Source organism: Aquarana catesbeiana, linkage group LG04 (genome assembly GCF_042186555.1).
Source record: "Aquarana catesbeiana isolate 2022-GZ linkage group LG04, ASM4218655v1, whole genome shotgun sequence".
Taxonomy (NCBI): domain Eukaryota; kingdom Metazoa; phylum Chordata; class Amphibia; order Anura; family Ranidae; genus Aquarana; species Aquarana catesbeiana.
Window position 1 is genome coordinate 487,444,617 of NC_133327.1, and position 16,199 is coordinate 487,460,815.

General features: G+C 41.3%; 1 protein-coding gene across 1 annotated transcript in view; it reads left to right on the forward strand.

Annotated features, from left to right (window-relative positions):
* Positions 1-16,199, forward strand: part of MAP4K3 (mitogen-activated protein kinase kinase kinase kinase 3) — a 1,235,976-nt gene that overhangs the window by 280,249 nt on the left and 939,528 nt on the right. Inside the window, exon 4 of the mRNA XM_073628950.1 lies at positions 7,869-7,933. Within this exon, the coding sequence (XP_073485051.1) occupies positions 7,869-7,933 (65 nt within the window). The remainder of the gene's footprint in view (positions 1-7,868; positions 7,934-16,199) is intronic.

Below are 16,199 nucleotides of genomic sequence, written 5' to 3' on the forward strand. Positions count from 1 at the left end.
TTATTGATTTTTCATCCGACGATGTTAGCGATTATGAGCCACCTGCCAAAGTGCTTGAACTGGGTCCAAGTGCCACCAGCTCGTGCGCTGGATTTTCTGCTGAGGAAGAGCAACCTGGTGAGCCTCCAGTAGAAGAGCTGGGATCTGAACTGAACATTACTGAGCTTTTCCCAGCACCAACAGCAGCTTCAGCCTTAAGAGAAGAGGCAGCTGGCCTTTCACCCATACCACTGACAGTGACTTGGGATGTCCTGCCAGGAGCATCTGTGGAGTTACAACAAACTTCTCCAGCTGAAGCGCTGGCAACCAGCCAGAGGGTTCAAGACCTCTGCCCCACACCTGAAAGGAAACTACAACTATTAAAAAACAAGTTAATAGTACCTATTCATCTTAAGGGTGTACTCCCTATATATTACTCCTATACTAACCTAAAGGTTATCCCAAATTTGTAACGTGTTAACGGTACTCATCTATCTGGGGGATTTATGCCTCCCATATTACCAATCTATACTAACCTCTGCCAGCACGCTCCATTCCACATGTTCAGTCACACACAAGTAGAGCCCTGTGGGATCAATGCAGATTGAAGTCAAACCATGGACACAGAATAATGCATCACTCATTGCAGCAATGCAATTTGTTTTTCCAGGTTCAGTATCTTGAATACAGTATATTATCAGGATATGACCGGGCAATGTTTACAACATTAAACCAACAGACAAATGTCCACCCATTGCTTGTCATCATTAAAGACAAACCCACTTTCATAGAATTGTTTATGAACATAGGTTTGTCACCCTTAGTAACACCTGTTAGTAAATAATACACATCTTCTTAAAGTAAATATTTGTTAATTATTGTACAATTTTGAAATGTAATTAATCCTAGACACACTATCAGCATATTTGTGATTACATTCTGTAAACATAGTCTGGGTGTATTGCCAGACTGTCTACGATTTTATCTTTCTAGGTCTCACGTTCAGTATCATCTTTTCTATGATAACAGTGTTGCCACATATGAGACTGTTCAGCTAAAAGCAAATGTTAATCATTCTAAGTTAAGTCACAGTAAAGCACAAAGTAAGGCCAATATTATGGGGGTCTTTACAAGACCCTTACAGGTCCCCGGGCAGTTCCGGAGGCCCAGAGTGGGAAGGTGGCTGTACTTCCCCAGCAGTAGATCAGGATCCAGGGGGAGAAGGGAGAGAAGGTGGTCATCCCCCCTCCCCAACAGTTAGCCAAAGTGGAGGAAATGGTCTTCCCTCTCCGGCAAGGATCCGTGCACCTGGGAGACAGTACCAGAGAAGTGTCGTCCTAGCAGCCAACTCATCTCCCCAGCGACAGATACACCGGCCTCCCTCCCAATCAGTTAGCTGGAGCAGATGATGTGGGGTCCCCAGCAGAAGTGCTGACATCAGGGCAGAGTGCTACCAACCTCTGCTCAGCACCAGCAACAACTCTGGAGTTCCAGGGAGCTGGGGCAGTTGTCCCCTCTCCCCAGCGACAAGCTGAAGTAGTGAAGTTCCTACTCCCACCGGAAGCGACTGGCAGCCAGGGTTCATGACCTCTGTCCCACACCTACTGATGACAACCCTTCCCTGTTTGCAGTTTGACTACCTATGTGGATTCACTCTGCCTAACTAATGCAGATCCAGACCAGGTGGAGGTCTGGGACCTTGTTAGTTCACTTTTGATGGGAGAGAAATGTGACAGACCCAACCAGGACAGGGGCTTTTGGAGAGGACTAGGGGCAAGCCTCCTACCCACTAGTTATGGCCCATGGACAGAGCAGATCATTCTATAATGGACGCTGAGAGCGTGGTTTGGATTACTGCTCTGAATAAGAACAATAAAGCTTCCCTTCTGGAGTGGATGGGAAGAAGTACAATTAATCTTGTACAGGTTAATGGTCAGAGGGAAAAGGTGGGCCCTACTGCAGACTGGGTTGAAGAAGCCCCTCCACTTAGGAAAGAAATATTTATCAACAATATCCCTTAAGAAATCTATGAAGTGAAATAATTCCACCTTTTCAGACTGCTGGAATATTGTAGGAGGTTGTCTCATAGACTGTTGCCAGATAGTCTGAGGTGGAGTGGGGTTTGGTATGTGTTTATGGTTAAGTAGGTCTTTCCCATTGTTCTGTTGTTTCTGTCTGTCTGATCATCTCTTGGAGATGAGATTAATCTGCTACCAAATTATTGTGGGATGCTATATGTTTTTTGATTAACATACTGTTTAATTTACAGTTTAATTAAGAATATTGTTAGCTGTTAATTGGATTGGTGTTTGAAGTTTGCATTGTCATGCTAATATGCTCAAGAGGGGAATGTCCTATAAAATAAATAGTCATTCCTTTGGTTCTATCCCCACATCTTGTCTGTGTACAATGATTGGGGTAAAAAGGGCGGGTATTAGCTCTCGGACTGCTCGGAACGATTTGGAGTGCAGAAGGCACTGTTTGGTGGAAGGAAGCACCTAATCGGGGTGCCAAGCGGTTCCATCACAAAAAGGTTTTGTTTTGTGCATGAAAAGGGCCTTGTCACAAAAGTCCACTAACAAGTGAGGGAATTGGTCTCTTATCTCATTATGGCAGTCCGATTATCCATAAAAATGGAAGATTCCCTGCCACTGACTACGGACTCACAAGTCCTTTATTGCAGAGGTTGTCAACCCCCCGGGCCACGGCCCAACACTGGGCCATGGCGCCTCTGCTGCTGTGCCGAGAAGGAGACTGTGTCAGCAGTGTGGCGGCTGCGCAGGGAGTTAACATCTCTCCTTTCCCGCACAGCTGTTCCGCCCCTACTGACAGGGCAGCGAAGGATGCCCTACACAGAGGTGCAGTTGAACAGAGAGGTGACGTGGCAAGTGACAAGCTAAATCTGGTGGCAGGCGACGTGGCAAGTGACAAGCTGAATCTGGTGGCAAGTGACAAGCTGAATCTGGTGACAGGTGACGTGACCAGCTGCCTCTGGTGGCAGGTGACGTGGCAAGTGACGAGCTGAATCTGGTGGCAAGTGACAAGCTGAATCTGGTAAAAGGCGACATGACCAGCTGCATCTGGTGGCAGGTGATGTGGTAGGTGACAAGCTGCATCTGGTGGCAGGTGACATGGCAAGTAAGCTGAATCTGGTGGCAGGCCACGTGGCAAGGGACAAATCCGCATCTGGTGGCAAGGGACAAATTTGCATCTGGTGGCAGGTGACGTGGCAAGTGACAAGCTACATCTGGTGGAAGGTGCATGGCAAGTGACAAGCTGCATCTGGTGGTAGGTGACGTGGCAAGGGACCAGCTGCATCTGGTGGTACGTGACGTAGCAAGTAACAAGCTGAATCTGGTGGCAGGCCACTTGGCAAGGGACAATCTGCATCTGGTGGCAGGTGACAAGCTGCATATGGGGGTAGGTGACGGTGGCAAGTAACATGCTCAGGGCTTCCTCTGATTCTGTTTTGTTTGTGTATCACTGGCGCTCTCATCTTCCTGGCAGATGGGGCTGGGAGGTTTTCTTCCAACTACAAGATAGAATTTTAGTCTTTGCTGCCAGATCATTTCTTTCCCTCCAATCTCCATCTCTCTCTTCAGCGTATAGCCGACCTGCTGTCCAGGGACTATTGGATCTGGATTTCTCATCTCTGGTTCTGTCTGAATGGTTCAATCGGTTCATTTCCAACCTTGTCATTGTTTCGAAGAAAGACAGGTTTGTCCAGTTGTGGATCTAAAGTCCTGGAATTCTTTCCTGAGGGTGTGCAAGTTTTGCATGGAGTCAGTACTTTCTGTGGTAGCCTCCTTACACCAAGGGGACCTCCTGACCTCGACCAATATCAAGGACACCTATCTCTATTTGTAGCTACCATCAGAGGTTCTTATGGTTTGCCGTGGGGGACTTGCATTATCAGTTTAAATTATCATTATCCGTAAAACCTTTGTTTTTAATTTATAATGTAAAACGTTAGACCGTGCCAAGTTTTTTTTTTTTTTTTTTTCAGGCTAGTTTGTAAGTGTGCCAGTAAATTTTTGCCTGTGTTGGACTACCTCGGTTGTCAGAGTCTGGCTCAGAAGGAATGGTCCCTGCACCCTGAGGTTTTCCTCCAGCTTTGTCAGAGATGGGGCACCCCAGACGTCAATCTCTTTACGTCCACGCTCAATTGAAAGTTTCCCAGGTCCAAAGACCTGTGGGCAGATGCGATTGATGCTCTGGTGCCCCCATGGCATGGGTACTCCCTGATGTATTCCTGTCATTACATTGTCTTCTCCAGTTGCTTTCGTGGATAGAGCAGTAAGGCATTGTGTTTATTCTTGTGGCTCTGGATTGGCCACACAGGGCTTGCTTCGCAGACCTAGTTTGGCTGGTCGCAGAAACACCTTGGCCTTTCCCGCTGCTCCCGGACCTTCTTTCTCAAGGTCCAATTTACCACACTGGTTTAGTCGCTCGCTTTAAAAGCTTGGCTGTTGCAGGCCACAGTGCCCATTAGGAAGTCTGACGCCATCTGAATCATTCTAGAGGGTCCTAGACAAAGCCAGGCTGCCTCATCTTCCACCGTTTCCAGATAGATTTGCAGTACAGCAACCCAGACCTACGCTGTTGCTGCTTGGAGGCTCTGTTTACGATTACTGTACATTCTACCAGACCGCTTACATAGCTCCCAACTGTCCCTGATTTTGAGGGACTGTCCCTGATTTCGAGCAATGTCCCTCATTCCTCCCTACGTGTCCCTCATTTTGGTCTGATATATATAGATGTGTATAAAATGCAATTTTAGCTATCAAAAAGTGTTTTCCAGCACTAAACCTTTCTGATTTCTAAATTGCTGCATTTGTAAATTCCCAAAGCCAATATAAAGGAATAGTAGTGGTAAAAAAAAAGAAATTGTGGGTTTGACCAATCTTATTATTTTGTATAATTCTCCTTTAAGGGGGCGTGGCAGGGGGTGTGTCCTATGCCTGCATACTTTTACTGATAGGTGTCCCTCATTTCCATCTCAAAAAGTTGGGGGTATGCGCTTAGCATGTCCTGGGCTTTTCACCACTCTGCTTCAGTTGTGCAGGTTTTCAAGGTGGCTACTTGGTTGTCAGGTCACATGTTTACTAAATTTTACAGATCGGCGGATGCCAGCTTTGACTGGAAGGTGTTGGAGGCGGCAGTTTGAGTTCCGAAACAATGGCAACCACCCCAACCTATAACTAGCCTTTGCAGTAAGGTGCACATAGAAGGGCAATGCACATCACAAACAAAAGATTTCCCAGCACACTTGCCAGCCTGCAAAATGACCAAATTGACTCTGTCTATCAATTTACGTCAACAACAGAGGGTTTTGTTTGCACACATGTCAAGGCTTCTCTGTAAACTTCAGTCCTAACTCTATAAGTTTCCAGAGTCTCCTAAGTAGGAGCACATATAGCAGTAGGATGAATTAAGAACAGGTGTGCCTAGAGGGAGCCCACTCTTCGTTAAAGGCACAGGGGCCCATATGACACCCAGCAGGGCACAGTGGCAGCGAAGGCAACCAGTGCATTCCCACACCCAATTCAACCAACTGTTGAAAAAATAGCAACCACCCCAACGTATACTTAGAATTTGCAGTTAGGTGCACATGAAAGGGCAACGCACATCACAAACAAGATTTCCCAGCACACTTACAGGCCCAAATTGACCCTGGCTAACAATTTGTTAAATACAGAGAGTTTTGTTTGCACACATTTGCAAATATAAGAATCACCTAAGTAGGAGCACCTATAGTAGATAGGATAGATTAAAGTGGTTGTAAAGTCAGCAGATTTTTCACCCCCCTTTTCTTACCGATCCAACGATTGGCTCCCACTTCTGTCAATCAAAGTCAGTAAGTCAATGAGGAGAGAGAGGCATGGGGCCGAACCTCGGCTTTGTGTCTGAAGGGGCACACAGAGCTGCGGCTTGGCTCTGGTGCCCCCATAGCAAGCTGCTTGCTGTGGGAGTACTTGGCAGGAGGAAGGGGCCAGGAGCACCAGCGAGGGACCGGAGAAGAGGAGGATCTGGGTTTCTCTGTGCAAAGCCACTGCACAGAGCAGGTAAGTATATCATGTTTGTTATTTTTAAATGGAAAAAAAAAATGAGACTTATCACTTATGGGGAAGATGTGCCTGGAGAGAGCCCACGCCTCCTTAAAGGCACAGGGATGCACGTGACACCCATCAAGGGCATGATGACAATGAAGGCAGAAAGCATCCATTGCGTCCCTGCACTGTTTTTCAGTTCGAGTTCTGCCTGGGGTTGGTTCCTAGTTCTGTTATTTTGTTTGGGCCAACTCCTTTAGTTGGCTTTCTGGCACTGCATCATTGAAGGACACAGCACCCAGCCAGTCTTTTTTTTGGCTGTCTAGGTGTTGTCATCCTGGTACTATTGGGTACTAACTGAATCCTGTATTGCAGATGGGGGTTTGGCCACTACCAGAGGGCTGCGCCTTAGGCATGCTTTAATTTTAAGTTGCACCTAGCGTGTTGCTCATAAAGGTGGTGGCATCAAACCCATCCCTGATTTAGTGAAACTGTGTCCTTCGATGAACTCGGTGAAAAGGATTTTACAGTGAGTACAAAACTCAAAAATCGAGAATTCTAGTTAGCTTGACTGCAATGTTATTACTGACCCATAAAAAGTATAGAGATAAGTAATTGTGTCTCTTTTCTGACACGTAATTAGGTGCATGCTTGTTCCAGTAATGTGACTGAACCATACTAAAGTCAGACACAGCCAGACATCTAGCATTTTCAAAAGGAGGCCTGAGATGGTAGTCCCCCAATTCTTCTTTCACTTTATAACAGCAAAAACACTGAAAAGCAGGCAGAAAGTCGCATTAAAAATTATCATAAGATAAACACAATAATAACTTGCAATATGGGCTTACTAAAAATACAATAATTTTTGTTAATGCAATCCTCTGTTCTAGGAACAAGTAGAAGTGAAAGTATTTTTGGACTATTTTATATTAAATTTTGTAGCTGCTATTTGATACGAGTGCAAAGTTATGCCAGTGTATTTGCATGTACTGTACATTTTCTTGTTTTATTTTTTTTTATGGGGGAAAAAAAACAAAAATAATATAGCATATACAATTGCGACACAAACCATATTGTAATTAAGCCCCCGTTCACATCGACGCCGGCTTTGAAATCGTGCGATTTCATCTAAAATTGCACGATTTCAAAGATGTATGTCAGTGCGATTTCGGGTGCGACTTTGAAGACGTCTGTGTAGCTTCATGCACTGATGTCTCCTAAAGTCGCACCCGAAATCCCGAAAAGTAGTGCAGGAACTACTTTTGCAAATCAGTGTGACACTGCAAAGTTGGCGTCACACTGATTTGAACAATGCCATTGCTGGCGAAAGACTGCGACTTCTCATGCGATTTGACCTGTCAAATCGCATGACCAGTCGCTCCAGTGTGAATGGGGGCTTATTGTTTTTAAAAATAATTTTTCCTTTTAAATCTGCAGTACTACACTCTGTACACAGATGGTATATGGAACACTTCCCAGAAATGTTATTTCCTGCTTGTGTGATTGGCTTGTTGATTTTATCAGAAATTATGTCAGCAGGGATGCAGACCTTGCCGCTTTCCTCACCAGAAACCTGCAAATGCAGCAGCTAATTCGATAATTATAAAGTAACTTCCATTTACTTTGGACATGGACACAGACAAACAGCTATTTATTTAGAATAACAAAGATAGAAATCTGCAAAAAAGTATGTTAAAATCTTTGCAATGTACATACAGTATATCACCCAGAAGGGAATGTTAGATTTTCTCAACAAAAGTAGAGTTATAATTTAACATCACTTTTGATTATATCCTGGTCATAACTTATTTTTTTCTTTTTTTGTCTGTGTTTTGTCAGGCGGGATAAGCTTTGGATTTGCATGGAATTCTGTGGAGGCGGATCTTTGCAAGATATATACCATGGTAAGAAGAATATTGAAAATGAAATGGTGTCTGGGGAAAAAAGTGAAAACATAGGGGCAAATAGACCTATTTAGGGAGATATTAGATTACTAATTTTAATTTGCAGCAGAAAAATGATAGATGAACTCTGGTTGTTGTGGACAACACAGACCTTTTTTTTTTTTTTTTTTTTAATTCATTTTTTTTTATCAAGTTTGATATGTTTTTTTTAAAAGCGTTTTCTGTCTCCCCAGTTATGGTGAGTATTCAGCCAACGCTTGTGCTGACATTTTTCAGGGAATAAAAAGTGTGTTCTTCTAAGAACTGTAGTTTCCTAGGCAGAAAGGTGTTGGTTTGTTTCTTCTCTCACAGAAAAGGTCAAATTCAAACAAAATGGCAAAACACATATGCAAAAAAATGTGCTCCAATAACTGCTGCTCAGAACTGTGTATGCCAATAAATACACAGTGATAGTTACATAGTTAGGTTGAGAAAAGACACAAGTCCATCCAGTTCAACCTTAAAAACAATTAATAAATAAAATAAAAAAATATCGTACAATCCAATATACCCGGTTTTATACCCACAGTTGATCCAGAGGAAGGCAAAAAACCCCGGCAGAGCATGCTCCAATTTGCTACAGCAGGGGAAAAAAAATCCTTCCTGATCCCCCAAGAGGCAATCGGATTTTCCCTGGATAAACTTTACCTATAAATGTTAGTACCCAGTTATATTATGTACATTTAGGAAAGTATCCAGGCCTTTCTTAAAGCAATCTACTGAGCTGGCCAGAACCACCTCTGGCGGGAGTCTATTCCACATTTTCACAGCTCTTACTGTGAAGAAACCTTTCCATATTTGGAGATGGAATCTTTTTTCCTCTAGACGTAAAGAGTGCCCCCGTGTCCTCTGTGTTGACCGTGAAGAGAATAACTCAACACCAAGTTCACTATATGGACCCCTTATATATTTGAACATTAGAAACAAGTGAAATGGGGGGCGCTAGACCACTAATTGGTAATTGGGTTGGTATAGATAACCATATCTATAAAAAAACTTAGGTGTAACAGTGCCACTGTATCTCTTATAAAACTCTGGTGCATCTGTAATACATACCAGTGTACAAATAGTGCATGAATCAAATAATTACACTTGCCAACATATATTCATTACATGTGCTGCAATATAAAAAATATGAAACCATAGAAAAAAAACAGCTAAAAGTCCAATGTGCAGAACAAAAAACATAACTGTGACAAAAGTGCTTCTTCCACTTTAGAGATGAGCCACCTTCACCGACTACGTTGTACACCCAAAGTGCTTTATAATGGATGTCTGCTTACCAGATGTTGTTAACCTTATTAATTAAAAGAAGGTCAGGTACAGCCTTTAGCAAGGATAGACTTGCTGCAATTAGATAGTTGAGCCGTGTGGGAAGCTTTTCCTCTCCCCCATTGTGGGTAACCAGAAATATATAATGTAATGGAAATTTGTAAGTTCTGTATATAATTGTATTGTATTTTGTATGTATTGCACACTGCCCTCACTGTGCACACAGCACTAATAATGTTTTCAGTAAATGTTTACATTCTTTCGAGTCCTGATTAGAATAAGCCTGCCTATGTAACGCCCCTTGTTACCATAAACGTACAATTGTAATTTTAATGTGATACCTACGTAATCATGTGCATAAAAACCTTCAATTGCATCATAATAAAGCAGAACAGTTATTTGGAAAGATGCTGAGCGTATCTTTTGTGTCTGTTCCCTACTGCAGTAGTTATTATTAATTTGGAACCACTAATCAATATGAGGATAGGAGTTGCCTATCATCAATTTAACCGAGTCAGCATGGCGAGCTTTGCCTTAGGAGGGGATTCCAGGTGCCCCTGAGTATCCGAAACGAGGAGCTTGAGACGATCCAGGAATTTCTGATAATCAGCCGGCTGAGGTAAGCCTTTTGCTTACATTTGAGTTATCAGACTTCCTTGATCGGTAAGGCATTTTCGGGACAAAGGGTACCTATTTTACTCCCCTTAATTGAACTGTATTGATTGGTGGTTATATGTTATGTTGTCCCTGTCTATTGTCCATCGGAGTGTTATAGATAAGAAAGGGAAGAATAGTGCTGTTCACAGGTATATGTAGTACATCTGCTAGATAAAGTAGTTTAGAGGCAAGAGGGTATAGGCACACATAGAGAAGAGAGAAGACTGGCCAGTCATTATGGGCATTGAATTAAGTAAGGGAATGAAGGGTAAGAGACCCTCAAAAATGCCCAGCGCAAGAGGAGCGCTATATATGAACCAAAGGTGCGGTTCCGCCTATACTGAGCCCCTAGATTAATGGTTAAAGTGGACAGGGATCCACAATGGGTAACTGGGTTACCAAGGTCCACAGGGACTAAGAATCGTGCAGAGTAAACAGCTAGAGAAACAGCTATCTATGTGAGCAGGATGGATCAAAGGTGACAATTAACACTAGACAGAAAGGGACATTTTCATGTTAAGTTGTGGGATGAATTTTGGGTCAGGCACTACAACTATTAGAGTCAGAAACAGAGAAATGAGAGGTAAAACAGAACACTTTATATGTTGTCAGAGAGAGAAGATGGGATGAGCACTCTGGCTGCCCGTCTGATCATTGAAGCGAGATATAAAAGATGTCTGAACAAAATAAAGAAAGCAGAATTTAGGCAGGAAAATATTCATGAGAGTTAAAAGAAAGTGAGAGAATGATATGCATGTGTTGTGTACAAATGGGAAAAAGTAAAAGATTTTAGAGAGATATTGGTGTATGTGTGTGCGAATGCTGGGACTTTTAGTTCTATTGCTTGTGTGTGTCATGTACGCAGATGTGACCCCCTCCTTTGTGCTCTCATGAAAGAATGTCCCTGAGAGGTCAGTGATAAGCTGGAAGGACAACATGCCAATTCCAGTTTCTTAGACAAAACATGTGGCGGGTTAACGAATCTAATGGTAAACAATGTGATCACAATTATTTTGAATCTGTTTTCCAAACATGGTAAAATTAAGGTTACATTTAACCGTGTATTACACAAATTGAATATCCTTTGATAGTGGAAACACTGCATTTAAAAAAGGGAAATTAAGTAAAATTAAGTAATAATGAGTATTAATTTCTAATATGAGTTTAACAATTTTATTAATAATATAGATATATTGAAACTGGTTTAGACAACCTTTGGTTGGAAATGAAATTCAGGTAATGGGGAAATTTGTAATGAATGAGATTAGTTTAGATTAAGATAACAATTTTGTAATTTTACATTTATACAATAAGCCCTTACTGAGAGAAAAAAAAGATTAAGATGAGGTTGTTATTTTGAATAAAGCTGCCATAATATTTAACAAAGCCAAGATGGATGGGATACATAAGAAGTTCTTCTACAAAAATGAAATTTTAAGGTTTTTGATAATAACTTGATGTGCGGTCCATGATGTAAGAGTAATAATAAATACAATTTAAATATAACAGACCCATCACATCAAGTCCACACACCCTTAGGATGGATGCCACCTGCAGCCAGTTGTTTTATAGTTTTTGATGCTTTCTGGTCCATCATACAGATTGTTGATCCTTTTGTTTTATTTATTTTTATTTTTGAAATCCAAAGCAGAATGTGTGGATTGTGAAATGATGTGCCCCTTTTCCTTGTAAGTGCAGTGGTATAAGCAGAAGAATATTTTGGATTTATGGGCATCTCTCCATGACCGCAGGGTATTGTTATCATTTATTATAATATTGCCAGGAAGAAGTTGTCTTTTGAAACATGAAACTGGAGTTCTTACACAAATAGCATGATAGAAAACAAGCCATTGTAATATATTTATGCAAGCTGGACCCAGTAATGAAGGGTTCACCCTGATATATCAGAGCTGTAGCTTTTATGCAAAGGTGCTATTAGACAAAGTTAGATATTGTTTTGGTCAAACATTTAATTTTTAATGGTCCGACATTCTGTGCAGCAAATATACAGCTAACTAAATGTTTGTCTAATGAAGGTTTAAAATATGAGTTTGTTTATGTACAAATATAACAATGAAAAATGTGTACATTTGAATCCAGCCACCTTATTGCCTCTATTGGAGGAGGCTGGAGACAAAGGAAGACACGTGTGTTAAATTGATGACGTAGGAATCAGCTGCTGTGAGCCCAGTGCAGGACACACTCCCTGAAGACCAAGATATTACATTTTTTGTAGATTTGAGTATGCAGTTTATCTCCCAGAAGGATACTCTGTATTCAAAGTCATTGGATCCTTTTTCCTCAAGAAGCAGAGCTCCATGTTTTAGCAAAGCCTGTGAGCTATAAAAAGAGTGTATATTTATATAGATAGTCGAGATATAGAGAGCTTTTGGTTCCATTTAAAGGGCCAGAAGTTTGTTTTTACTTCGGCAGGTAAACCAATAAAGCAGGCCAAGTTAATTTGATTGGCTGTTTTCAGCCTTCCAGCTTCTTGCTGAGGTAGCCATATTAACTTTCACACATGGAAGCAGACCAGGTGACTAAGGATGCTGCATTTACAGCCCCGGACACTTGATGGGTCTGTGCAACTCACAGATTCCACCCTAGTTCTGGCCCAGTATAGCTGGGATTAATAATTAAACATTAAGGACCCCAGAACGAAAAGAACAAGTGGTCCACAGGGGGCAACTTCTTATGAAACAGGACTTTGGAAAAGATGATCATTTATGTCTGCCAGCCACTCTTTTCCCTCCAGCTTGACACAAGGACCGTGTCATCAGTCACAAGAAGTTATGGCTGCCTTAGTAAATGAGCATGGGATAGAGCCAGGGTTCTCCACAGTTGTTTTTATAACATACCACTTCTTGTTTTACCTGTTACCAAAGGTGTTACCAAAAGCTGAACATCCCTTCCAGATATTACAAAAAGATATATCCAGATGCCCAAGTTAGGATCTTACAAGTATGCATTTTGTCTGTATGGACATGTTTTTTGGATGTCCAGTGGCAAATGCTACTGCAAAGGCCACAATAAAAAAGTGTTATCAGAAGTAGTTTGTAAGTACAGAGTGCCAGAAAGTACAGAGAGTAACAGAGGAAATTATTTTTTATAGGAGAGTCCTTAATAGAAGTTTTGAGGTTTTATTTTTACACCCCCTACTGTCTACAATGTAGTGGACAAAGTAGAGTAAGAAACTAGAAAACTTTTGCCTGAATGTTTTCTTATATTTTTTGAAGCCCCTAAGGGGGATGTTGGACTCTCTCCCTATGGGATTTGGTTTGGGAGTGTGTTACCCACTTGCTTATATTTTGTCTCAGCAGCTGAAGTCCTCCATTCAGGTCTCACAGAGAAAGTTGCTGATCTTTTAAGGTTTTTTGACAAACTCATTTATGTGTTTTCTCCCCAATTCCAGATCCTAAAAGTTTGGAAGGATCTAAAACTAAAGCCAGGTGACTTGTGGATTGTTAAGAGACATTTATATATAAGGAAATGTTTGGAGACTCAATACAGCATCTATTTCATGTACAGTTTTTGCAAAACTTGAAGGAAAAGTCACCTGGATCCACACCAGACACTGCAAAAATGACTAAATTAAAGAAATCTCTGTGTTTGATTTGTTTCCCTCTTGTGATCACAGTCTAGGGTACTTTTTGATTCAATTACTTTAATTGTAAGGGATATATATATTTGAAAAGTAGTTCAGCCATGTTGAAGTCATATTTGTCTTTTGTACGTCTTCCATTTTATGTAGAATTGTCTGTGTTTACATATGCTGATAAGTCAGCATGACCACAATTCAGCTAGAAGGCCATTCTGGCCACAGGAGTGTACAGCCAGTACTCTGTAAATATGTCTTATCAATCATTTGTTTTTCACAATGAAAAGTCATTTGGTAATGAAAAAGTTGCTCAGCTATTATTTTCTCCACAATGGAGTTTTTGCCTCTTTGGCCAGGACTACCTCCACCTAAGCGTGTGGAGGTTCCAGGTTAAAGGTGATAGCAGGTATGGTTAGTGATCAAAATATTGATCAAAAGAGGGGAGACTGTAATGGAAATTTGTAAGTTCTGTATATAATTGTATTGTATTTTGTATGTATTGCACACTGCCCTCACTGTGCACACAGCACTAATAATGTTTTCAGTAAATGTTTACATTCTTTCGAGTCCTGATTAGAATAAGCCTGCCTATGTAACGCCCCTTGTTACCATAAACGTACAATTGTAATTTTAATGTGATACCTACGTAATCATGTGCATAAAAACCTTCAATTGCGTCATAATAAAGCAGAACAGTTATTTGGAAAGATGCTGAGCGTATCTTTTGTGTCTGTTCCCTACTGCAGTAGTTATTATTAATTTGGAACCACTAATCAATATGAGGATAGGAGTTGCCTATCATCAATTTAACCGAGTCAGGAAGGATACAAAATACTAGAATAGTGTAATCCCATTTATTGAATGATTGAATAAATATAAAAGGCCAAATGGCTGCTTACATTAAAAGGTGCCTTCGCACTGAGGCTGTAGCGCTCATCTAAGATAAAAAGCCCCGTTCAGCGTGTTGTAACCAGCGTGCGCTCCACCGCCAGCCGCCGACAACCAGAGGGACCGGAAATTGTGGATCAGATTGCGTAACCAGGCACGTCTCGACGTACGTTTCGTATCATGTCTTCAGGAGGTACCTTGGGGTACACCACTGATAACCTTAGACCATTCAGAGTAAGAATCATTAACCACTACTCTCTGAATTCTGTCTTTTAGCCAGTTTTCTATCCATTTACAAACTGATATTTCCAAGCCTGTAGACTTTACCTTACACATGAGCCGCGTGTGGGGAACTGTGTCGAACGCTTTTGCAAAATCCAAGTATACCACGTACACAGCCACCCCTCTGTCCAAGGTTTTACTTACCTCTTCATAAAAAGAAATCAGGTTTGTCTGACAACTTCTGTCTTTCATGAATCCATGCTGTCTGTTGCTTAAAATGTTTTTTTCCAGCAAGAACTTGTCTATGTGGTCTTTTATTAAATGCTCCAGTATCTTCCTGACTATAGAAGTTAAACTGATAGGTCTATAGTTACTTGGTACAGACTTTGATTCCTTTTTAAATATAGGCACCACGTTCGCCCTGTGCCAATCCAGTGGTACTATTCCCGTCATTAATGAGTCTCTAAAAATTGGATACAATGGCTTTAAAATTACCGTGGGTGGATGCCATCAGGTCCAGGTGCTTTATCCACCTTTAATCTGTCTAAATATTTCTGGACCATATCACTTTTGAGCCATTGTGGATCATTCGGGGCTGTGTCAATAGCACCCCCATTGTGGACATGAGCTCCCCCATGCTCTTTTGTATACACAGAGCTGAAGAAAGTATTTAATAAATTAGCCTTCTCTTTGTCCCCAGTCACCCACTCTAGATTATTTTGTAAAGGGCCTACATGCTCAGACCTGACCTTTTTACTATTAATATATTTGAAGAATTTTTGGGGGTTTGTCCTACTATCTTTTGCAATCTGTCATTCGTTTTGAATTTTTGCATCCTTGATTTCCTTTTTACATATTCTGTTAAATTCTTTGTAACATTTAAACGACACTAGTGTTCCTTCGTTTTTATATTTTTTAAAAGCTCTTTTCTTATTGTTTATAACTTGTTTAACTTTGACCGTGAGCCACATAGGTTTTGTTTTTAGCCTTTTAAACATATTGCCTATGGGAATATACTTTGCAGTGAGGTCCCAAACAGTCTTTTTGAAGAATTCCCATTTCTGTTCTGTGTTTATCGATGCAAATATTCCCTCCCAGTCTAAATCCTGGAGAGCAGCCCTCATCCTTGGAAAATTTGCTCTCTTGAAGTTAAGTGTTTTTATCTTTCCCATATGTATTTCTTGTTTACAGCTAACATCAAGTGAAATTATGTTATGATCACTGCTACCCAGGTGTTCCTGGGTAATAAGCTCTGCATGGTTTGAGATTACCAGGTCCAACAGAGCTTCATTCCTAGTTGGGGCCTCAATAAACTGTACCATAAAATTGTCCTGTAATAGGTTTATACATTTTTGCCCTTTAACTGCCCCAGCAGTGCCATTAATCCAGTCAATTTCTGGGTAGTTAAAATCCCCCCATTATTATCACAGTCCCAGCCCTTGCAGTCCTTTCCATCTGTGCAAGGAGCTGAGTCTCCACCTCCTCGTTAACATTGTGTGGTCTATAACAAACTCCAATGATTAACTTTGAACTATGCCCATCTATATGCAGCTCCACCCATAATGCTTCAGACGCATCACACTCTCCATC